The 26,136-nt window shown below is 39.5% G+C and overlaps 1 protein-coding gene across 3 annotated transcripts in view; it reads left to right on the top strand.

Moving 5' to 3' along the window:
* The window catches only part of St7 (suppression of tumorigenicity 7), a 252,673-nt gene that overhangs the window by 184,897 nt on the left and 41,640 nt on the right, over positions 1-26,136 (top strand). For all 3 annotated transcript variants that reach the window (XM_034519092.2, XM_034519093.2, XM_034519094.2), the window contains one exon: positions 11,201-11,315. In XM_034519092.2, coding sequence (XP_034374983.1) covers positions 11,201-11,315 — 115 coding nt within the window. The remainder of the gene's footprint in view (positions 1-11,200; positions 11,316-26,136) is intronic.

Raw genomic sequence — 26,136 nt, 5'->3', positions numbered from 1 at the left:
CAAAATTTACTTTGATTTCAAATTTAAGGTTTTCATTGGTACGAGCTCCTTATTAATATAAAAGTGAGATGAATATTGATACTCTCATGGGCAATGTGCTTGTATAACACATTTAGGAATACAAGGCCTAGACCCAGTCCTTCCTTAACTTTTTTAACTGATTTGGGACGGTTAACCTATGAGTTAAGGGACTATAGCAAATTTATGGCTTTGAGTTAATTGTTAGGAGGTTTCCCATATTTTATTTAGAAATAGCCAAGAGGAGTGAACAGACAACAGTCCAGGTGACCTTACATGGATAGTTGGTTTTCAAAACGTCAGAAGTCCATAGAATTGACGCTACAAAAATTTATATAAATGTCCATTCTGATTAGAGACCTGTCTGCTCCTGACAGCTTCCTGTTGTGGATTCTAAGATGAAATTGAGCATCCTTGGAGTTATGCCAGTTGTGTGGTGACAGCCACTAGGCAAGAATTGCCTCTTTCCATCTACAGACTAACTACTGTCCTGAAGAGGACACACATGCAGAATAGTCGACTGATTATATCTGCCCAGACAGAGTAATCAGCCCTTAATAATCCTGCATCACTAAGGTCTGTCAGATGACTCTGGGCCAGAAGGCTGAAGATTTGATGCTCGAACATTCGGTAGTATAGGGGCTTCTCAGGTGTTCAGAGGTCTCTATAAATTGGCTAAGTTTTAGAAGCTATGTTTAGTGCTTCCTATAACTTCAGTTAACTCAGTCATTCTGGATTTCTGACGGGGTTGAAGACCCATAGTCTCATAGCCAACCCTGGCTATTTACTTTGAGAGAAAAGATCTGAGTAGATAGTTTTCAGCTGACATTCATTATAAAGCCAAAAAAAAAAAAAAAAAAAAAAAAAAAAAAAAAAAAAGCCAGGATCAAAAGTAAGTGTTTTAGTTAGAAGAGATGACAGAGGTTCTGGTTAGTCAACAAAATGATGGACTGGGTATTAGAACTATCTTATACCTCACTGGTACAATTAGGAATAAGTATGCTCTAACTGTATTTTGAGAGAAAAGTTTTACTTTAACAGGAAGAGTGATATGTAGGAGGAGCTAAGTGGAAAGGAGTACTGAGAGGAAGAGATGGAGTAAGGAGAGAAGATGAAGGAGAGGAGAAGCTAGGTGATGAGAGAGAGAAAGAGAGAGGGGGCATGGAGGCAGATGTTCACAGGTCTCCACCAGTCAAAGATAGTCTTTATATCTAGGTGGGGTATTGGATTACCCTTCTGATTGAGCATTACCAAACTTATAAATCCTTTGATTAACATTTTTAAAAAATTGTATAAAAGCAAAAAGGAAAGGGGGGCTTGGGACAGGGGTTTTCTAGGGAGGGGAAATGGGGAAGGGGATGGCATCTTAAATGTAAATAAAATAAAATGAAAAAAAAAAAAAACATGTCCACACTACCAGGACTGTGTGGATTTTTCAGTTTATTTCAAGGATACTGTGTTTTAGAGCACATTTTTCCATGGTATGTTTCTTCTACTCAAAACTGCTTGACTTTTGTTCCCATTAAGACAGGAGAGGCAGCTCATTCCTTCTCTCTGTCATGAATAAGGCATCTGTCCAGTCCTGTGTTTCAGCAGGGTTCCCTGCTCCTGTAGTACACTTCAGCTGGCGACTCCTCCGAGATGGGGTGAATGGGCTTCGGGGAGCTGAGCTGTAAGGGGCAATGGTCAGTTGTAGAGATGGCCTTTTACATTTTCCTGTCTGCAGTCTGCTAAACCAGCTGGGAGTGAGAGGTGTTAGGCTTTTAAAGTATGATATCACTGAGAAATGCATTTTAGAAAAACCTCTTGGGTTTTAAATTTTCTTCTTATTAACCAGGCTTTGGCAAATGAAAGCCTGTTGTCCACATCCAGCCTGTTACCTGCTTCTGTAAAGAATGTTTTATGAGGACAGAGGATTTCTGATTCATTTACATATTGCCCACAGCTGTTTTCAGGTTGTAAGTACTGCGTAGTTGGCATAGAGTCCCTATGTCTTGAAACACCTCCAACGGCATCTCCTTGGCCTTCATAGAGGTGTTGGCTTCTCCTGCTGTTAGAGTATTGCCATGTAGATGTTCTCTCTACATGGATGGTAGGGAACTACAAAAGATCCCATGTGACATCTTCAGGTGACAGAAGAAAACCAAAGCTCAGGTGGTTAACAAGCTATATAAAAGCAGGTAGTAGGTAGCAGGGGCTGGATTCCAACTCAGAAACAATTCCAAAATAATGTATTTTTTCCCTCTACGAATGGCTGTTTCCTTAAATCAATGTAAATACAGTGCAAGAAGAAATATAAGCATTATTTCAGAAGCAAAGTGGTTCATTTCTCCAGACTTGGCTGTCCTAAGACTGGAGCTATGATGTGTTGAAATTTGGACGTGGTACTGATGACTGGGTTTGAATCATAGTCCCAGCATTAACCTTGACCGAGTCATTGAGTTTCCAGCCTTCCTTGTGCTGCAGTGGGGCGGTGTTGGGAGGGTGCTCCTCTGAAAAGTAAGGAGGGTGTCTGGAGGATCTCTCCAGGCTCCTCTGGCTCTGGCTCTCGTTCTCTATGATGCTGCTGTGGCTTTAGGAGGTGGCATTTGATCTGGGCTTTGGAGTGTGGGGTGATTTTGACAGGCTGCCTCGTAAATGAGGGGGAAAGGTATTCCAGGTGGTGAAAACAGTTTGAGCAAAAACACAGGGACTAGCAACTGTAGAAGGAATTCCAGGAATGGTGTATACCGGTTCTATCTGACAAGGCCGGAGCTTAACCTCGCAGCAAACCAGAAAGCCAAATGGGTTCTGGCACTGAACTGAGAAAAGACCTCAAGCTAGGCTTAGGTCTGGGAATTCCTTCTTGCAGTTGTACAATCCTAGAGGTCCTGTAGTGACTAGTCCTGTGACTGGCCTATTCTCTTAAAATCAGTCCCAGGGATAGAGACCATACATCATCTCTTACATATCTGAGCAGCTTTTGGCGTAAGAAAAAAATTTCAGTACACTGAGTCAAAACTTACAGGGTCTACTTTTCACTCTCCCAGCATGTAGGTAATGAGAGATTATAAAGAGTAAAAGAACGTGTTTAGGAAAGGCCTGACCCAGACCTGGGACATCATGACGTAGTATGTCTCTTCACAAAGAAACTGCATTTTAAAAAGCTATCCAGTCATGAAGTAAGTATTGTGTATCCATACAGAGTCAGTCGCTGATTGAGAACACAGGAACACGATGGTATCACTGCTTGCAGGGAAGCTGGGACAAAGACTCTCGCCAGCAGAGCTGGAGGATGAGAGGAAAGGTTCCTGGAGTTTTAGGAGTTGGCCAGAGTGACTAGGGACAGAGGGAAAGTGCTCAAGGAAGCAAGCTAGGAGACAACAGTGTGAGTGTCTGAAGGGAACTGAAAGCCCTCATTGACTGGAACATGCCTGTGTGAACCTGAATTTCATAAGAAGCCAGCACCCCTTTCTTATACTTATTTTTAATAACAGCGTGTGTGTGTGTGTGTGTGTGTGTGTGTGTGTGTGTGTGTACACAAGGACAACTTTGTAGAGTCAGTTCTTTCTTTCTGTTGTCACGTGGATTCCTGAGAGAGAGAGTCCAGGTTGTCAGGCTTGTGTATCAAGCCCTTTCTTTCCTCACACAGCCATCTTGCTGGCTGTGACTAGCCAGTATTACTAAAAGGGATCAAATCTCCTCTCAACTCTCTCAAATATATGTATGTCCCTTTAAAAATATTAGAATCCATAAAAATATGGAGCAAGAGATTAAAAATCACCTTTAATCTCAGCAATCAGAAATAACTTTTCTTCAGTACATGCCCATGTTTCTATATAAGGGCACGTAAGAGAAGCATAATCTTATTGCACAATATAGTTTTCTCAGCTTTTACCTGATGTAACAGTATATGCTAGCATTTCCCAGATCAGGCTGCTAAAAGTTCTTTGAGAACTTTAAATTTTCCATTAAAATATAATTATATCACTTCTTTCCTTCCCTTTCCTTCCTTTAATCCTACCCATGTTCCCTCCACTTCCTCTCAAGTTTATGGCCTCATTTTCTCTATTATTGTCACACACACACACACACACACACACACACACACACACACACGTGTGTAAGTATATACATATGATGTATATGTATAAAACCCTCTGAGTTCATTTAGTATTGTTGTGTGCCTATGATTTCAGGGCCAGCCACTTGGTGTTGGCTAACTCATTAAGTGGCTCATTGCTAGAAAAGACCAGTTCTCCTTCTCAGCAGTCATTAGTTGCCTGAAGTTTTTGTCTAAGAGTGGGGCCCCGTGGGATGTCCTTCCCTTTTAGCATATCTATTGACACTGTCTGTGGCCAGGCCTTGTTCTGGCAGCCATATTGTTGTATCATTGGTGTAGCTTACAAAGCTGTTACTTCTAGGAGACATAATCACGACCAACTCTCTGATACCCTCTTATATGATGTTCTCTGAGCCTTGGGTGCAGATTTATGTTGTAGATGTATCAACTGGGACTAGGCTCCCCCCAAAACATTTGGGGTTTCCATTAGGACAAGTCGTACCTTTCTGTGTTGGTTTCTGTTTGCTGCACAGAGAAGCTTTTGTGATGAAGGGTGGAAGCTGTAGGTATTATATAAGTTTTAGAATGCAGATATGAGTTATGCTAGTATAGGAAAGTGGTGGTAATAAGTTCTCTATTCACCTGTGAAATCTGAAGACAAAGGGATGGAACTAGAACATATTTTATTGAGTGAGGTAACCCAGACCTAGAAAGACAAACACAATTCAGAGTTCCAGATTTTCAGATGTGAGTATCTAAGGTGGTTTAACCACAGAAATCAGAAAAGCAAAACAGAACCATATGAATGGAAGACTAGAAACAGAAACAAGAGGATACAGGTAATACTTGGGGGTAACTGGGAAAAATGGGATGGGAGCGTTGGGGAGGAAGGAGAGAGGGACAAATACAAAAGGAAGAGGGACAAATAATATTAATGAATGTTTAATGAAACCTCAAGGAATCATATTACTTCATACTTACCTAAAATTATCTGTAATACTTATGTGTGTATATCATATAAATGTGATATGCATGTGTGTACATCTTAAATGAAGTCACACCACTTGAGGTAACAGTGCTCCACACAAGAGCCTTAGATCATGTAACAAAACCCCAATACCAGGCACAAGAAACCTCCATTAAGTGACTCCCAAAACAATATCGACTATTGGTGTTGCCCTTGGCTGTCTCTCAGAGATTAAAGATAAATGTACATCTATTGCTGAAGACATGTACACTTCAGATAGTACTTAGAAGGTTTGAGCTGGATATAAGCTAACAGCTTTGTCTAGCATTCATAATACCAGAAGGTATTATGCAACCTGCCAAGGGAGGAACACAGTCAGTATTCCCAACCAGCTGTGAGACCTATGAACCATATCAATGACCAATACGGCAAGGTAGCTCCAATGGTGCAGGAGGATCACTCTTATCTCGGCAGTAACCAACAACTGTCTAATTGTACTTAAGGCCCAACTCAGCAGGAGGGAGGTTATACCTGGTATAAGAAATGTAGCCAACTCCTTGGACCTAGTTAGGTCATGGGTCTTAGAGGAGAGCTTTTAAATAATACTTTTATTAATTCTTTAGGAATTTCATTAACTGTGCTTTGATCATAGACACTCCCTATTCTTCTCTGAGATCCACTTCCCCTTCTTATCCCTCACTCCCACAATTTGTGCTGCCCATATACTCCTAGATGCTGGACCATGTACTGCAGTGTGGATGACCTGCCAGGGGATATACCCTTAAAGAAAACTGACTCTCGCCTTTCCTGAGAAGCCATTAAACCATTCATAACTCCTCACTTAGGGGTAGGAGCTCATGAACCTTCTCATTCCAGGCAAGAATGTTGACTGGCTTGATCTTGATGTGGTCCGCACAACTTCTGCGAGTTCACAGGTTCAGCAGACTTGTTATGTCCAGAGCATGGTTTCACTAGCCCTCCTGTACCCCTAACACCTACTACTGTTTTCCCACCTCTTCTTTCAGTGTGTGTGAGAGAGAGAGAGAGAGAGAGAGAGAGAGAGAGAGAGAGAGAGAGAGAGAGAGAGAGAGAGAGAGAGAGGAAGAGAGAGAGAGGAAGGACTGGGCAGTCCATTGACACTTATCTCTGCGCTTGGACCAGTTCTACAGTTCTGAGTTAAACTACCTTCCACCATACAAAGAAACTTCTCTGATAAGGGCTGAGAGCAGCTGTAGGTGTTGAAAAACAAAATGCAAACATAGACAACAGTTTGATACTGTTTCTCTTTGACAGAATGATGATAGTAGGTTTCTCCCCCCTCTCCCCCAGGATCTGTTAGCTTCCCAACCACAAGTTCTTGGCTACATTTATAGTACATGCAAGTGTGTCCTCCTGTGGGGCACATCTTAACTCTGATGGGAAAAAAGGTGGGGTTGATTACACTCATAATTCATACCCCTATTATACCCATGGACAGATCTTGCCAATTGGTTTTTATTGTGGTTTACAAGATTCGCAGCTGGTAAGGTTGTCAATGACTTACCCTTCTTCCCCCAGTAGCCTAGATAGCACCTTCCAGTACCATGAAAATGACTCAGCATGGAGAAAGTTTCTAGGTCAGTATCAATTTGATTTCTCCATGTTCTGTGACTACAGTGTATGCTGTTTTCACCAATAGGGATTTACCTTCAAAGAGAACTTCTAATAACTACACATAGTAAAAAAAAATGATATTTACTATATGTAAATGTTTTATAACAAGTCACATTTAAGGTACATGCATTTTTCTTTACTGTAACATGTAATGTGATAAACAGCTTCTTTGTAAATTTGTATTTGCATCTGACTGGTTTTTTGGAGATACAGATAACCATGTCAATGATCTGGTGGAATTGTCTCGACATATAGGGTCATGAAAGATAATCTTAATATATGTTTAAAAAACCGTTACAACAGGGTTATAGACGTTGAGTCAGAAAGAGGTGATACTAAGGTAAAACTAATTGTGCGTATACTGGCACACTTTAGCTCAAAATATGAGTATAAGTAAAATTCAGACATCAAGCTCAAGGAACAAAACTGCTTATTCTCAGTCTAACGCTCTCCCTCTGAGCTATTTCAGCAAAGGTGATTGTACCTAATCTTAATATATTTGTTTTCTAAACAGCTTTGTGAGAACCTGAGTGCTATGTTTTACGTATTACAGGCATCAGGAACATGTAAGAAGTCAGTAGTGGTAGGAACAAGGCATTAATGAGAGACCAATAGTACTGTGCTCCAATGCAGCAGATACCAAGAATGAGAAGCAGATTTGATAAGCTGGTCTGGGAAAGGGAAACTTTCAATTGAATATTAGGTATGTTACCTTTATAGAAACAAGATAAAACTGTCAGGAGACAGTTTATAAATTGATCTTACCTCTTAGGTGGGAAGGCAGAGCAGGCATTTGCATGTGGGAGCACTTCACATGGAGATGGATGGGACTGAGATCCTGGACACTAAAATAATTTTAAAGTTCTGGTGTACACTTGTCTTCTTGGGTTTTATTGAAAATTTATATTTAAACTTTAGTAACTAATATTTGGAATTATACTTTAAAATTACACAATATGACATGTATCCTTGAAATTTGATTATTACTTGAAAAATAGGTCAAAAGTGATAAATGTTTAAATTTTACAGTTCATTAAATGTCTTTATTGTGTTGCCAGCTGCTTTATGACAGAGAACTTAAGTTCTAACAAGCTTTAATTAGAAAAAGTGAAAAAAAATCAAAGGATGATGTCAGCTGAACCAAAGTGAACCAGAACAAGAACTACTTTTATTAGTTACAGAACATCCACAGTGTGTAGCTCATCTCGTCGGCTTCCTTTAATAGCAATGGAAATATTGCAGACCTTGTTCTGGAAGTTCAAACCATGGGTCTTTTGGACACAAAATGGTTTTGATAGGTGTTTTTATAGTAAAATGATGTTCTTTGGGTTTGAAAAAGATACTAAACTAAACTAAAAAATGTCCTAAATGAGTCATGGCTTTAAAATACAAAAGGATATTGAAAATATTCTTAACAAAAGAAGTAGACAGTCAGCACCATACATGGGTTAATTTCCTGTTTAGTGGCAAGTTAGCATATTATCTTAGGCTATTTTATGCTATTGCTATGATGAGACACCATGACCAAAATCAAGTCAGGAAAGAAGGATTTGACTTACTTCCACTTTGTGGTTCATCACTGAAGGAAGCCAGGACAGGAGCTCAAGCAGGGCTGGAACTTGGAAGGAAGGGCTGATGCAGAGGCCATGGAGGGCTGCTGCTTTCCAGCTTGTTCACCATGGCTTGCTCAGCCTCCTTTCTTATAGAACCCATGATTACCTATACACTGATGTCCCTATCCACAATGGGCTGGGCCCTCCCATGCCAGTCACTAAGAAAATGACCTTCAGGCTTGCCTGAAGCTAGATCTTACTGAAGAAGTATTTCTCAGTTGAGACTCTCCTGTCCAATGACCACGGCTTGTGTCAAGTTCTCATAAAACTGGCTAGCATACCTATACTTTATTATTATTTATCTCAGCATAGTTTCTATCATGAATATTGATATAAAAAGATTTATAAACCTTTTAGAGGTCATCATATTATAATTTAAAATAGTTATCCATGTAGAAGCTTAAGTAGATCAGTGGTTCTCAACCTTCCTAATGGTATGACCCTTTAATATGGTTCCTTATGTTGTAGTGACCCCCAATCATAAAATTATGTTTGTTGCTACTTCATAATTTTGTTACAGTTATGAATTATAATGAATCACAATGTAATATCTAATATGCAGGATATTTGACATTTGACCCTTAAAGGGGTCACAACCTATAAGTTGAGAACCACTGAACTAGAGCCTCATAAATACATGCATTTACTTTATAAAAAATGTGGTCCTCTCCTCCAAGATGCAATTTAACCCTTTTGTAAGAGAAGACATACTAAGAAAGTCTTGGTCTGTCTTTCCCCTTACTTCTCACTGAAGTTGAACACTATTATGCTTTGATCTCTTTGGGCCTGTCCTTCTCAGTATCTAGTTGGAAAGCATTGTATGCACCATTAATCTATACCTGTTATAGTCACATCTCCTGCTGCTTGTCCTTTTACAGAACTTCATCCAACTTGCCAGGTTCAGCCTAACCATAGAACTTTTTGCTGATGTGCCCAGCTGATATCCACTGTTCTCTGAAATGCAACAACCATGCAGCTGTGGCTGCTATGCATGCACTCAGTCTCCAATTTGTTAGGTTCTCAAGATGGCCTTAGTCCAAGCAGATTTTTTTTCTTGATATTGTGCACATTCATCTCTGTCTTTAAACTTCTTGTGTCATTTCTTTTTCCTGATCTAGCAGATGACCTTGCTTCCTGTTTTACCGAGGTTATCCCCTCCACCACCACTCCCAACACACACACAATCTCTATCATATTTTCTCTCAGCCCTCCTACTTTCTAGCTAGCTGCTTTCCTAGTTCCTAGTTTTGTCCAGGCTGCTTGAAATAATAGTCCCCACGCCTCTCATTTTACTCTCTGCCTTTCATCTAAATTGCTCTGGCCAAGCTACTAGTAACTGTTAAAGTCTGTGGGCTACATTTCCTTCCTCACCAGGTTTAGCCTCTTTATGGTATTTTGTAGTTACTGAACATCGAGTATTGTTCTGAGAACCTCTCTTTTTTGGGTTTCTTCCTATTTAAAATTTGTATAAATTCTGACTCATCATTTTTCTGAAAGAATAAGGGGGGGGGAAGCTTTTAATGATTTAAATACGTTTATTTATAATCTAGTAATAATTTTTAATATTTTTAAAGGATTATAATATATGTGTGTGTGTTTTCATGTGTGTGTGTGTGTAGTTTCACATGTGTATGTAAATGCATGTGCACATGTGTGCTTATGCATGGGAATGCCAGAGGTCAGATTTGTGTGTTGTCAGGTGCGCTTTACTTTGTTTTGTTTTCACCAAAACTTTTTTTAAAATTAAAAATATTTTGATTGATTTTTTATACAATTGTTTTTTATCATAGTTATCCATTCCCAATTGCCCCCAGACCCTCTCCTCTTCCTTACCCAGCAAACTGTGTCTTCTCTGTTTTTCAGTCCTTTCAAGTTGTTTGTGCTGCCAATATCCTCTTGGGGGTGGGACCATCCTCGCAAATGTGGTCAGCTTTCCAGAAGCTGCTTCCCTAGTGGAAAGCGGCTCTCTCCCCTAGAAGCTTGGAAGTACCATTAACTGCTGCTCTAGTGGGAGGAGTTCATGCCCACCTTGTGCCTCCAGGCTGGGGTTTTGTCTTCTTAGCCTTGCACCACATGCTGCAGAGAAAACAAGGCAGCTGCATCTCTCAGTGGAACCTGAGGCTTGCTGGCTGGGCTAGGATGGCTAGCAGCAAGCTCCAGGCTAGGTCTGTCTCTGCCCTCTGCCGCCTCAGTCTGGGAGCTACAGAAGCAAGCTGTTGCACCTACGATTCTTTTTAGAATGGGTGCTAGGAATCAAACTGAGGTCCTCAGCTTGTGTGGTAAGCTCTTTACCAACTCAGCCATCGCTCGGTCCCTATGTATTTATATTGTGTAAATGGGACAATTTTGTATCCGTTATACTGTAAAAATAATTATTTCTTTTGTGTGTGTGTGTGCATATGTGTGCGTACATGTGTATGTGGAGGCCAGACATCAATATATGGTATCTATCTTGTATTCTGTGTTTTTTTTCTTTTTTTCCTACCTTCCTTCTTTCTTTCTTTCTTTCTTTCCTTCCTCCTTTCCTTTTGTTTTTCTTTTGTTTTGAGATAGAGTTTCTCACTGAATGTCAGACTTACTGACTCAGCTAAATTAGCTGCCAGTAAGCCCTAGGGATTCTTCTGCCATAACCTCTCCAGCACAGCATGGAGATTACAAGGCATGCTCTGGAGAGTTTTGTTTGTTTGTTTTTGTTTTCAATAAGAGTTCAGGAGGTTGAACTCATGTCCTTTAGATTATGTGTCAATACTTTACTGACTGAGCCATTTCCCCAGCCTCAAGAACTATTTCTTAAAAATACTTGACTATAGGAATTATTTACTACATATATATGTTTTATTTCTTAAATATAAGTGTGAAAATAGAAGTTATGTGTATTAATTATTTCCCTGGTCTCTTCCTTTCTAGTTAATGAAGGAGTTCCCCCTTCTAAGCATGTTCAACATCCATGAAAACCTTCTAGAAGCTCTTCTGGAACTCCAAGCCTATGCTGATGTTCAGGCAGTCCTTGCAAAGTATGATGGTAAGTTCTTGGGTATTTTTATGCATTTGAGAGGCCCATTCTCCTTGACATAATTCAGTGATTAGATAGGAAAGACCATTTCAAGTAGGACTTTGATATTACTCTAAGAATTGACACCTATAGTGTTCTGATGGTTATTCTCCAGCACCCTCAGTCTAGTGCTTACCCAGACAGAAACATTATTAGCTTGTGTTCCCTCTTACCTGAACTAGGCACACCCTGCTCATACTCTCCCAGCCAGGCAGCTGTGTGTCTCTGCTTGATTCCCTCCTGATCAAAAGACACCCCGTGCTGGATTGAGCAACACCAAGTCTTCCCATGATACCGTGCAGGTTCACTGTGGTCACCTTGTTGATGTTCTAGACCAATATAGAATGACAATATAGCGCAACCTGTGCCTTGGCACAGGTGCCACTGCAGCAAATATTTGGAGAACAAGTTCTGTTCCCTTTCCTGTGTGTCTTCCTTAATAAGAGACTACCCCCGTTTCTTTATGTGGTGTCTTTGAAGGCCCTTCACCCAGGTACTCACTTCCTCATAAGTATTTTCTACTTTACCTGTTACCAATGAGACAGGTAAATAAACTGGTACAGTCTAGAGACAATTCTGTCTCTATCTATGAATTTAGTATTTGATTAATAGTACAAAATTATATACATAATTTCCTGCTATCCTTAGACTCTATAAAACTCCACACTCTCCTAACTTATTTCAATAATTTCATAGAATGTGTTTATAGATTTGATATTATGGCATGGTTACTATATAATAATCTTTTTGCATTGTAAAATATTCTTTCTTTAGTAAGCTTCATTAGTCCATTTAAGTATTACTCAGGTCATAGATTTTTCTGGAATTCTTTTAACATAGAGAACAAACTATATCATTTGGATTTTATTTTTGACATAAATCCTCTCTAAGTGGTGGTGGTGTTATCCTTTCTTATTAAGGAAACTGAGCTATTGTGCGCCTGTTTTTGTTTGTTTGTTTTTTTCTCAAAGTCTTGTTCAGATTGATGGAAACTAAAAGCCTTTAGCCAGAGACGGCATCAGTTTACCTGTATAGACATGCATACCCTGTGTAACAAGATATACACTACTTAGTATGGAGCTGAATTTAAGTATTTCCGGAATACTTTTAAGTAAACAAACTGAAGAGTGTTTGGCCTTCACATCAACTCATTTTTATTCTATGTTTATTCCCTAGAATCTCACTGTTCAGTTGAAGCTTAGAGATGTAAGCCATACATTACTGTGGGCACAATGTTCATATAGTGAGTGTCCTTTAGTCCCAAACAGGGTAGTCCTACACCATGGCCCTACCTGGCAGTGCATTTTGCCCAATGCAAGGTTCTTGTTCTTGTCATCAGTGCTGATCTCTCCTTAGCCCACTAAGCCTTAAGAAGTAAGGCTTTAACTTAAAAAGCCTTTGAGATCACAAGTCTCAAGACTCCTTTCATGAAGATCTCAGTTCATTACAGAAATCATCAGCCTTGTGTTATAAAACTGATTGCCAAGTAAAGAAATGAACTCACTTGGACTTGTTCATTGTCTCAACGTATCCCATTGCACAGTCTCCATTCCTGAACAATCAAAAACTGATTTATTAAATTCTGATAACATATGTTCGCATTACTTGTTACAACAGCCTGTCCCACCCTCCACTAAAACTTGGCTTGCACTTTGAAAAATTCCTTTATTTCAAATGGACAAGCTCATCCTATCAAGGCCCATGTTGAGCTTTGTTTATGTTGTGTACCTGGCAACAGAAATGATGTTCTTGTTCATTATTCATGGAAAAAGAGTCTCACTGGTGGCAGGACACATAGTGTTGCTGAACTGCCTCATTAGAGGCTTTGAGTTCAGCAGTTGTCAATAGAGTGCAGCTGACCTAACGCCCACTGAACTCTGTGGGGAGTTTTGGTGCTGACTTGGCTTGTGCTTGTATCACTTACAGTAGAAATCGAATGAACTGGCTGCTGAAGTTACTGTTCTTGGGGGTGAGCTGCAGCCACTTAGGACTGGAAGAACATGTCTCCCTCTCTTTATCCCATCACATGGTATGGTTCTTTGAAGTTCATCCTTGATGCTTTTCTTGAAGGATCTTGGTTGAGCTTCTAGCCCTTTATCTGGCCCTGCACAAGGAAGTGAGTGCTCTGGCGCTCCTGGAGTAGACAGCTGATGGGCACCCTGTGTTTGCCTTGGTTCAGCTTCAGCCCTGCTTATCTAAGTTGCTAGAGACAGCATTTTGAATCACAGCCCTTCATCCCTCTCATAGAGTCACACCCAAAACAACAGGATTATGTTATCTCTCCAAGTTGGAATGTTCTGGTTGGGTGGCTGTTTCTGGGATGGTTTATGGGCACAGCAGCCCTTTATTGTTTGTTAAATGGCTAAGTTTTATAAGTCATGTTCTGGGAAGTGATATGAAGGGATTAGGGATGCTTTTCTGACTTTTGTAAAATGGATTTAGAAAAATGGCAAGAATGGAGGCTGAGGGTGTGTGTACTGAGAAATAACATGATTTGGGAAGAAGAGGAAGACAAAATATATTCCCACTTGCCTCATAATTCTTTACTATGATAAAAAAAAATAAAATTTGACTTTAAAAGTTTTGAATTTGAAAACTCCTCTTCCAACAGATCCTGTGAAAACTGCCTTTTCTAGGATTTCAGATAGATTAATTCCTTGTGATCTACACTCCAATTTTGATTTTGTCATTGAGCTAACATCTCATGCTTTGTCACTCTACACATTTGTCTAAAATCCTAATTGTCATTTGTGAGGGGTTTCATTTGCTTCAGTTTTCAGTTTCTTTACCACCATAATGCCCTTCTCACAGTCGATAAAGTAATAGTAGCAGCAACAGCTAACACATTGGGTTCTTATAATATGTTGGTGCCAGATATTGTTTTAGCTTTCACATATGACTACATATTTGGTAGGCACTATTGTTAGCTTCATTTAGTGTTGTGCTGTGTCTAAGAAGTGTCTTGTTGGTGGTGTCAAAGCAAAGCCATGTAGATATAAGAGAAAAGAGATCAGCTGTGGACAGTCATTGTTTACATGATATGAACGTTCTAAGAAAGAGAAAGTTGGTGATAAAAGCCATGGTGTCTACTCCAGGCCTACCTTCTTCACCATTACTCACTGCTATCTGCTTTTAGTAGTATTTGGAACTTTAAAAAGATCAATACCATTCTTCAAACATGTTATACACATTAGCTATACCCTCACAGCATCTCTGTAAGGAGATGGCTACTCCATTTCAGCAGATGTACAAACTGAGGTGTTAGGAATTTCCATAACTTGCAAACTCACGCCTTCCTAGACAGCTGCAGAGCTGGGATTCAGATCCATGTAGGGTTAACTGTAAAGCTCATGTGTTTTTCATAAATGTGAGTCTTGCTGCATTGATGGACTCAGCTTTTCATACAAAGACATGAAATGTGTCGGGTGGGACCATCGTGCAGAGTGCCCATGATGCTAACTTGCCTTGTAATCATTCCTTAGGAAACAGGTATATCTAAATGTGCTTGCCTTTCTGATACTATCTTCAAACTATGGCTTTCTATTTTCAATCAAACTATTAATTTTGTCATGAAAAGGGTTTGATGTGTAGCATTAATTTGATTTTAGATTTATCACATTTTTCCATCCATGTATTTGTTATATATAGAATATTTTCACTGTTATGAGGTCATCAGAAACTTCTTTTAAAAGCATTATAAAAACTACTACAATCTTTGGATCTACTTTCAAGAAAATTTATAGTCTATCTTGAGACTAAAGGTTAAAAACTTTAGTTTTAAAGCTTAAGTTGGTAGAGAGGAAAATAATCCATATATCTGATTCATTATAATGTGCACATTTCAATTTTAACAGGCTCTCAGCACACCAATGAATGTGCCTGTGCTGGATACACAGTATACTATGTGCCTGTGGTGGATACACAGTATACTATGTGCCTGTGGTGGATACACAGTACACTTAGACGAATTTATATCTGCTGTTTTAGTTAATAATCCCTAGGATTTCAGAAAGCATCAATGGTGGAGGACTTAACCTTCTAAGCCTCCATTCCTTCTGCAGAAATGGAATAAAGGCTTAGGAAGTTCAGCAACTTTCTTAAGATAACACAGCAGGTGATTGGTTAGGGAAGTGTCAATCATGCCTGGTATTGAGAACTCTGGAGCACAGAGGAGAAGTGGAGAAACTTTAGCTGGTTTGCAGAGCCTTGCTTGCTGTCCTCAGTTTTTCTAGCCTTGGTTAATCTTATATAAATAGAAAGCTATGTATTAAATGTCAGCTGAAATATGAGGATAAGAGCCAGTCCTGTTTCCCCACAAAGCCAGTGTGTGACCTATTATGGAAATTAATCATAGAGATAATAGAACATATATAGAAGTATTTGATTATAAAAACAGAATTTCTTAGGTTTACCTGAAATTACTTCTCAAAATGTTGGGAAAGCTGTAAACAGAAACATTGAATTTTTAGTCCTGATACAAAGACAAAGCATTCCTTTGGATTCAGTGTTTATTGCTTTTTCTCTTTGGTATGAGAAAAATATTTGACAGAAACAGCTTAAGAGAGAAAAATGTATTTTGGCGCACAGCTTCAGTCTACCATGAGGGGACGGAGCAGCTGCGTGGTCCATGGAGGTACATGTTCACTGCTTCCACTTCTTACCTCTGGGGAGCCAAGGAGAGAGTGTGGACTGACAATGGGGCTGGGCTCTCACTATCAAAATCCTACCTCTGGTGGCCTATGTCTAGCAGGTATGTCCCATGTGCTAAAGGCTCTGAAGCCTCCCCTGAGCAATGCTAGCTAGAGACTTAAGTTCCCATTCAAAGTATAGCAGGGCTCCTCCAGCCCTGTAGCCATGTGCTCAGACAGAGAAACAGACCCAAGCTCTCTTGGATATTTACACTATTAACTAACTTTCTACTGGTGGCTCTAAATTTAGAGACATAAAATTTCCTATAAGGAACTGTTTTTTTTTTGTTTGTTTGTTTGTTTTGTTTTTTTGGTCACAAATGTATAAACGTAACAATTACATCAAGACAATTTACTGGTAACATTGAACCCATGGTAAATTGCAATGCTACCTGTCAGCTGGTAAATCTACAGAGAGAATACTCCAAAACAGTGCATGATTCTAATGTAAGGAATACTTTCATTTCAATAGATTGAAAACAGAAGCTATAAAGAACTCTTTCTGTGTTGAGACTTCCGCTAACAAGCTTTGTACTGGTCCTTTCATAGTCAGATTGTTCATTATCCAAGCCTTTGTAACCAGTTCACACTAGTTTCTGTGAAATGGATGCTGGGCACCTTGTGTTTATCCTTAGTCTGTTATCTGTTTGCCTTTGAAGAAACAGGAACAGAAGGTATTTGAGGAGTCAGAAGGACCAGTGAGTAAGATCCATATTCATCATCATCAGATTATTCAGACCTTTAAAATGGTGCATTTCAACCAAGCAGTAATGCAACTTTTGATACTGTAGTCATATCAACTCCTAAAATGTTCTCACAATATTAGGGTGCTTTAGCAAATGAAGGTTTGAAGGGTTGTCAGTCCCTTTTAGTGATTCTAAACCTAGTCCAGCTCCATTTCCTGGACCAGCTGCTATGGAAATGACCAAATATGTTAGGCATGTGATTAAAGAGAACTTTAGTGTAGAAGATGGACCAATGAAGCAGTCAGTTCTCCAGACAAGAAAATAACCATCACCACTGATACGAGGAGCTGCGGCTTCAGGCTCAGAAGCACAAATCAGTGTGAAGCTTGGCCAAGCTTTGGACTAGGTGCCCTCCTGATTTGGACACCAGAGGTCAGCTGCCAAGAAGTCAAGGCCTTTGAGATCACGAATGATAGACTGTCAGATGATGGGATATGTTTGTAGTAAGCGTGGGTTCTGATAATGGATGTCATTTCAACAAGGACTGCATGCATGAGGAACTTCTGTCTCTGATGATGGAGAAGACTGTTCATAAGTGCATACATCTGTAATGCACATAGTTGGCACACTTGCAAACCCCCTAAATTTATGTTGGCTTTGGTAATCCTTAATGCCCAGTTATCATAATTTACCAAGGTAACATTCCTCCCCAGGCAGCCATTACCATCACTGAAACTGCCGTGTTTGGCTCCAAAGCACCAGCCACAGAAGGGCCCTTTGACAGAACTTCTGGGGTAATCCAGTCCAAAAGTTGCAAATCACATCTGGTGTTTGGCTTTGCAGCATAAGATGAATTTTTCTGGGTGTAGCTGAATGCATGTTCCTTGCTCTTCCCCCTGCTCAAAATTACTAAGGCCATGTAGAATTTCCCGATTGAATCATTGAAATCCCAGACGGCACATTTTTTTGAGGTTTTTGTGTATCAATCCTTTTTATTTCCTCAGTGAATTTTCCTCTTTGGTTGAAAGGGGACCTTGGATTAGCTTTCTTGGAGGTGGGGCAAAAAGACCTCACACTGCCTGAAACTAACACCAGAGTTTAAGGGTAGGTTTCTATATTGCTGTTGTTTCCCTCATATCATGACTAGGAGTAAGTGTAGAATGTTTCTCGAGTACATCCACAAATGTGAGAGCATCATACAACAGGGCACTCATAGCGTTTCACAGTCCACAAACAGTTGTGAAAGTGAGACACGCAGCTGTCTTTGTTCTTTCATTTTCTTATTTCTGTTTGTTTGGTTCATGGTTGCAGGAGAATCTGTGTGTACTGCCGTTGTTGGGTTAATGTGAATTTCAAGTGTGTCTGATAGAGGTAATGCCAGTTTGTTGCCCAAACAAGAAGAGGGACATGGGATACTATGTCTGCAATGCTTGGGGCCAGATGTGTTTTATGTTTGGAGGCTTCTATTTCAGAGTTTATAATTTTTGCATAATTGAGTGTTCCTAATCAGAAAATTTCTAAAATCCAAAGTTTTTGAATTGTGCTTAAAAGTTTTGGACTTTGGAGCATAGATGTTCAACCTGTAGTTGATACTGGATTGCAGAGAGTGATTAGGATAACTGTTTTAAATTATTTCATCAAGAATGTATTAAAACATATTATATAGAAAATATTTTAGGTACATCTTGATTCAGGGCTTAATGTGACCTATTCTTTGTAAGTTTGTTTATACTCTAGAATAGAAAGATGTTATAAAATACATATATGTGTGTGAGTATACACACACACACAACATAAATGATATATTTGATGAAGGTAAATCAGTACATGGTGCATTTATTTTAGACATACCACAAGCTGTGTAGAGAAATAATGTCTTTGAGAACAAGCTCTGTGTCCTGTTTTTCTTGGGCCCCTGTATAATGGAGTAGTCATTTGGAACATCTGTTGTTAGTGAATGAATCAGAAATGGAAATGCCATTATGGGGTAGTGTCATTTGTGAGGTAGCTTGGGGTTTATTTATCTGCAAGATTCTACCCTTCAAAGCTTTTTAGAACCACAGATATGAGACTTGACCCCTGCTTGATCTGTCTCATGCATAAGCACAGTAATGTTCTGTTAAACCACATCTTGATCATTATCGTTGGTAGATGAACAAAAGAAAATGAGATCAAAGAGATTGGCCTCTTAAATTGTTTTATCTATCTGGAGTTTTGTTACATGAATTCTTCTTCAAGGTTATTGCATTGGATTTTTGTTCTTAAGAGCCCTTTATAACTTTGGAAAATTCAAGTCATTCCCCCTAAAATGACCTTCCTTTAGCAGTGTTCCAGTAAAGGGTCTAGGAGGAGTCAGAAGAGGTGCAGTTAGCCTTCCTTGTTTCAAGAGGAAGATTCATCTTTGCTTCATCCTTGTCTCCACCGTGCCCATTTGCTTTCCACTGTTATTTCAATCCGGCATCCTGATGACAGTACTAGCAAGTTGCCATACCTCCTGTTGGAACACTAGAGGCAAAGATGATTGCAAGAAACACAGCTTGAGAAATAATTCACTCATGGTTTCCTTCTAAAACTCCAATCAACACTGATTACTTTTGTCTTTTGGGAGATAAATTAGTTGTGGATATTGTTATCAAATGATACTAGTATCAAGAAATTTGAGATATGGATACATTAATTTAGATTTTATTTAGTAGATACTGACTACCAAGTATATTTCAGACATTGCTTTGTGTTATGGTTACAAAGAATTCAAGATATACAGCATTTCCTTTCTATAGAATACCAGTTGAAGTAAATATAGGAAGAAACACTGGCAGAGATAAGGACTATGATAGTAGCTTTTAATCTAAGATAGATGTGTTACTTCTTCCAGCAAGGAGAAGTGAGATCATTCTTGGAGGAGGTGGTATCTGAACTGATGTGAACATTGAATGCACTTGTATAATAGAGAACAAATGGAAGTGGGGTGGGGGAGGCATGGCCAGTATACCTTGTATGATAATTCTAATTTGTCATATTGCAGAGGGATGGACGAGGGGCACAGCAAATGGTAGAAGACACATGCAGTGAAATGCATAGGAAACAGATCTGAAAAGCTTTAAGTCAGGCTGGGATTTTGTTCAAAAGGCCTCTGAAAGATGTGGAGGCAATTTCAAAGGAAACTTCCATCTGCCCTCATTGTTTAACAAGTAGAATATTGGGCACACAACTCTGCCCCTGCTTTACTTAAGGTTGGTCGAATAGGAATGGATCATATAAATTCATGTGTTTCAATGCTTGGCTCATAGGGTGTGGCACCATTAAAATATGTGGCCTTGTTGGAGGAAGTATGTCATTGTGGGGGTGGGCTATGAGGTTTTTATGCTCAAGCTCCACCCTGTGTGGCATACAGTCTAGTTCTGCTGCATATGGATCAAGATGCAGAACACTGAGCTCCTGTACCTTCATCATGTCTGCCTGAACATCACCATGTTCTGCCATGATGGTAATGGACTTCTGAAATTATAAAGCAGCCACAATTAAATATTTTTCTTCATAAGAGTTGCTATAGTCATGGTGTCTCTTTATAGCAATAAAACCAAAACTAAGACAGGAAATGAACATTTTTCCGAAGTTCTCAGACCTGAGAGTGAAATCATCTAATAAGAGTAAGTGGCTTTCTGATACTACAGTTGAGCACCATTTGATCCCCAGGGACATTTGGGGGCCTTTGTAAACATCAATTGTTGTCTCTTGGATGTGGGATTTGTGTTTCTTGTTAGGCAAAGTGGCAGCCCCAGTGTGGATAGTCTCTAATGTCTTCCAGGTGGACAAATCTTCCTATTGTAAGCTACTGGACATTTGTTCTCTGATGATCTCCCAACCATAGCAAGCTGTCTATAAAGACAGTTGCAACCATAGGTACTCCTTCAGGCAGTGTACCTAAGACACAGGGAGGCTGCTTGGTCACAGAGTCTATCAATACCTACATGGTTTTGCTAGACTGTATGACAACATACGGATAAACAAAGGGGTCAGGAGAGAACAGGTAAAACACCTCAAAGGCTGACTGACCTGTGACAATGAAATGCATTCTGTGAATGCATGGAAAGTTCTGTGAGTTCTGTTTGCTAATCAAACCATCTGATACACTGGTGTCTTGCTGGCAGTCTAGTTACTGCTAAAGTAGTCAAAACACAGGACTGATATTCTACTTAATCAAAAGGCCAGTTCTTAAATGAAGATGCTTAATCATAAGTTAAAGAAAGGAGCATCAGGCATAGAAATGTCCCTTGAATTTAAAAGAAACAATAGCAAAAAGCCAAACCCACAGGCTTTTTCTTTAATTCAGAGGAAAGATAAATGTGGACTCGAAAATGGAGATTCATTGAAGGTAACTGACCCGATGTTGATGGATTTAGGGTAGGGCACATGAAAAAGAATTTTACAGGAAAATATAGAAAGTATGGGTGTCTCTTAATGATGAAATTATAGTTACTCCCAATGGAAATGCAAAGGAAATACAAACAAAGCATATGAAAAGATCAGAATGGCAGGGCTACAGACATGACTCAGAAAGTAAGAGCCCTTGCTTTTTAGAACATAAGACCTTGTGTTTGGATTCCAGCACCTATGTTAAAAAGCCAGACAGTGATATAGATGGCTAGGCAGAAAGATCAATGGCACTTGATGGCCACTAAAGCTCCAGATTTGGTAAGAGGTCCCATCTGAAAGGAATTAGGTATACATGATGAAACAGTACTCACAAGGTCTCCCTTTGGCCCCTGTGGATGCCCATGGTACATGCGAATATATCATGCACACACACATTACACACACATACTACACACACATACACAGAAAAAGAATGATAATATCAGATGACAAATAACTATATGCCTACAAGTAAGGCACATACCAGTGTGCTGGTATTTAGGGTAGTGACGACCTAAGGGAAGAAAAAGTCTGGGTATTTGAATGTGTAAAGTTAATGGTCTACGCAAAACAGGGGATAAAGTATAAGATAATGTGAGAGGGAGAATAAAATCAGATATCACAACTGGTAGTTTGGGGATAGTTACAAAGACATGTGCTATAATACAAATTTTACCAATATTTTATTGGTAACTCTCATGAGTTTTTCTTATCCTGCCTGCCTGTCCTACCACCTCCTTTCCTCCCTTTTCTTTACTTATCTCTCTTGGTTGGGGTTTAACTGTATAGTTCAGGCTTGTCTTGGCCTTGAAATCCTCCTGTCTCTGCTTTCCACAGGGATGTGGGTGCCACTCTGCCTGTCTGGACCTACATTTATTTTAACATGTAAAGAGAAATACATGGGCAGAACAAGCATAGAAGTGCTAGGCTGTTATCTATGTCTTCGCCTTTGTTTCATATCAGTACTCTTTGGAGAAGAAAGTATTGCATTAAATGTTAGTAGGAAATCACAACTGCTTGTTCTGTTTTCTATGTCCTATAATACTTTTTGGTCCTTTTCTAAGAAGTACAGCAAATAAATAAATCCCAGCAAAATTCTAGAAATCATAATTACGTGTTTTATGAGCATTGAGCAGAGATAGAGGTGACTGAAATTCCAGGATGTATATACTGGAGAATTTGTAGCAAATAAACACAGATGAGATAGTGGCTGTGAAAATATTTATAGTATATACAATAGTTTTTAAATGTTTATCTTATTAGTTTAAGTGGCCAGTTTCTTTCATGTTTCTGAATTGGAGGGATGCCATAGACCTGATTATATCTTGAAACAAAACATTTGCTCATGTTTTAAATGTTGTTATTATAGTTAACATGGAGTAACATTTTGTGTGTGTGTATGTGTGTGTGTGTGTGTGTATGTGTGTGTGTGTGTGTATGTGTGTGTATTATATATCACTCTAGCCAGTTGCAAATAATGATCTCTAGAAGCATGGTCCCAGATTTTCTTCTTGGTATTGCCATTGTCAATTTTTGTTGTTGCCGATATTTTTTTCCACAAGATTTTCCTGTGTAGCCAGGATGACCTGAAACTCACAATCCTTCTACTTCAGCCTCAAAGGTGCAAAGATTATAAGCGTGCACCCTATATCCCTCTGCCAATATTTTAAAATTAGAGACAAGATGGTACTGTTACAAATCATGTAAGATGATTTGCATTTATTCCAGCTGTGATATTGGCATTATTTCTTTATTCCATTTTTAAAACAACTTCTAATAGATAGTGTTCCTGGAAGATGAAATAATAAATACCAAGGCCTTCTCCTTAGCAAGCTCTCAATAACTATTTGCAGTACCAGTGATGGAGGTAGTGATATGCAGAGAAAGGTGTACTTACGAAGTGCACAGATAGAGTAACTTATGGGTTCCAGCTTGAATCAGAAGATGACTAACAAGCAGGATTGCCATGGGGAAAGCAGTGAAATTAACGCTACAGAATTAGTAAGATCCAGAATAGAATGGAGTCACATGTGGAATCCTGCCTGGATGTTTTCTAGCTTTTAGAACATTTTCATGGCCTCTGTGGAAGAGGGAAGAAAATCAAATTTTGGCTGAAATAAATTTGAAGAGCCCCTGGGGATTTATTTGGTGGAACACACCATTATTGGAACAAATGAGATCTCAGGTGCTCAGTGGTGGCTTTGGCTGGTGTTCAGTGGGATGATAGTGGTGGTGGCTCCGTGAACACACATGTCCCTAGTGCTCCTCATGGGCAGGTGTGGGATACTGTGAGGCTTGCTGCCTTCCCATGTCTCACTTTAAACCACACATTGCTCAGGAACACAACTAGGTGAGAAGTTCTGCAGGCTCGTCATTTCAGGTACTAGGGACCTTTACCCTGGGAAACGCAGAAAGGGACATTTTAATTTCTTCAATGTTTGTAGGACTGACTTGAGAGATAATTTGATCCTGTCTTGTCATAAAAAGCAAGACTAGTGGATTTCTTAGAGAGAAAGTAAAGACTGTGACAAGTGATCGAAGGTCAATAAAAATGTGAGGAAGACCATACTGGTAAGAGAAGTGTTCTCGTCTTACTTTTTAATTATAATATCACACCACCCCTGTGTGTGTGTGTGTGTTTAGATTGAGCCTAAGACCTTGTGTATGCTAACTGTATGATCTACTGCTGAATTATACCCCAACCCAAATTCCAATTTCTATGAGTATTTTATAGTAATTATTGCTTAATGCTTCTTTTAAAAGGCAGAAAGCCACTGTAGAGTTAGTCTGTCATCATAGAACAAACTAAATATTCTATATACAGTTACATTTTGGTCTCTTCCAAAGAATGAAAGTTCCTGGCAGTATGAGCAAGCAAACTAACTTGTTACTCTCTGCTCACAGCTTCTCATATTAACATTTTCTGTGACAAATTTCATAGTCTGCTTATCTTGTCATTTTATACTTTTCTATAGTGACAAAGCATGAAATCAGAGGGCAAGCCCAAGTCCAGGAAACAGACTTGTAACCACCATCTGCAGGAAGGACAGGGTGGGAACAAGCATAAAGGGCCAGTGAGGGGATTCCCTGTGCCATGGAACAATTCTTTATCTTGGTGGGGTGGTGGTGTTGCATGAATCTGGATAGTACAGGTGCATACGTAAATGTATGTAAGGTAGTGAGATGGGCAAAGCCAAAGTTTATTCAAATCACTGTAGCAATGTCAGCTACAGTTTTATGGGGTTTTGTGTGTGTGTGTGTGTTGTTGTTGTTGTTGTTGTTGTTCTAGGTTCTATGGTTCTATAAAATATGACCTTTTGGGGGAATTAAAAAATCTCTACTGTTTTCACATTTTCCTGTATTCCTAAAGTTGGCAAAAATCACAATAGGCAGCAGTGTGCCAGGTCTGTGCTCTAGAGGGTGAGGAGTCAGTGCAGTAGGATAGAAGGCAAGAGGCCTATAAGAAATTAAATTTACTCCTTCTAGTTTCCTAAAATGAGCCCCAAATAGCAGCTTCTGCCTATTATTTGGATATTAGGGAAAATATGTTAATGGGGTGATGCCCTGCAGCAGCTACAGTGCAAAAGGTGCATTCCAGCTTTCACTGGGAGGTTGAGCACCACGCATCTGCTAGATGTGCAGGCTGGCAGTGCTAGATGCCTTTGTCTGTCTGGCGGCCTATCTGCTTGTCTGTCTGTCTGTCTGTCTGTCTGTCTGTCTGTCTGTCTGTGTCTGGCTCCACCAGTATATTTGCTGATGAACCTGCCTCACACATTTTGAACTACAGAACCCTCCTTGTCAACCTTTAAAATTTTGGTTTTTTTTTTTTTTATAACAAGCTATGGAAAGAGAGAAAAGCAGTGAGATTCAGCCCATCTTCCACAGTGATGGCAAAACCCTGTGGAAGTTGTTTAGATATTTTCTACTCTTCATATCTTTGCATGTTAAATACTTTTAAAATTAGTAATGCATACTAGATCAAGATTTCAAGGTCATCCTCAGCTATTTAATGATTTTGAGGCCAGCCTAGGATACATGAGACCCTATCTTGAAACAAATAAACAATTGTCTATATGGCATGGGTAGTGTAATATTGGTGATGGTGATAAAATTTTGCTTGGATATAGTTTCTGAGACCTAGTCTACAAAGTTCCTTGTCCCTTTCAGTTCTGTGTTGTTATTGTTCCTAGCAAAGATCTAAGAAAGGTTAAATCTGCTTGTCCTACAACAGAAGCCAATTAGTTCAAAGGCAAGGCTGTAACATAGAACCATCTTATTCTGGTGACCTAGACAGTGGGAACAGGTGGGGGACATCTTGTTGGACAGGGCCATCTGCCTGGAGGCTCATGGAGGGTTGGTTAACATGGGGGTGGTTGTGTCCGACTTCACCAGTGTATTTGCTGATGAACCTGCTTCGCACAGTTTGAACTGAAGAATCCTCCCTCTATCATTGTTGTCAACCTTTAAAACTTTGTACACACCTTCTCAAAATAGGGCAGTTGATATTTCTTTAGCACTTGTTACCCAAAATTTCACTCTGACAAGGAAATAATTTCTTTGTAAAAAGCAACCTTTATTTGGAAGGGGTATGTGTGGGGGTCAGTGGACAACTTGCAGGTGGAACTTCTTAGTTGGGGTTTCCATTGCTGTGAAGAGACACTATGACCAAGGCAGCTCATCAAAGGTAAATATTTAATTGGGGCTGGCTTACACTTTCAGAGGTTCAGTCCATTATCATCATGGCAAGAAGGCAAAACAATTTTCTTTCAAGGAATGACTTTGTGCTGCTGACACTGATCAGTTGTGAGATTTTTTTTTACAGTTTTCCTATAGGGTTGTCCCTTTAAAAGTTGCAAACAGTCCTGTGAAGAGATTTATAGGCATTCCAGACATTAAAGGTGAATTTTGAGGCCTAGGGGAGAAAGCATAGTTGTAATTGCCTTTAGTGACCAAGCTTTCTCTCCAGCCCTAGTTTATTTTGAAGTAAGAAAATATTTTGGG

Source organism: Arvicanthis niloticus, chromosome 15, assembly GCF_011762505.2.
Source record: "Arvicanthis niloticus isolate mArvNil1 chromosome 15, mArvNil1.pat.X, whole genome shotgun sequence".
In the NCBI taxonomy this organism is placed as follows: domain Eukaryota; kingdom Metazoa; phylum Chordata; class Mammalia; order Rodentia; family Muridae; genus Arvicanthis; species Arvicanthis niloticus.
Note: the sequence above shows the minus strand (reverse complement) of the source record. Positions and strands in the feature narration are given on the sequence as shown.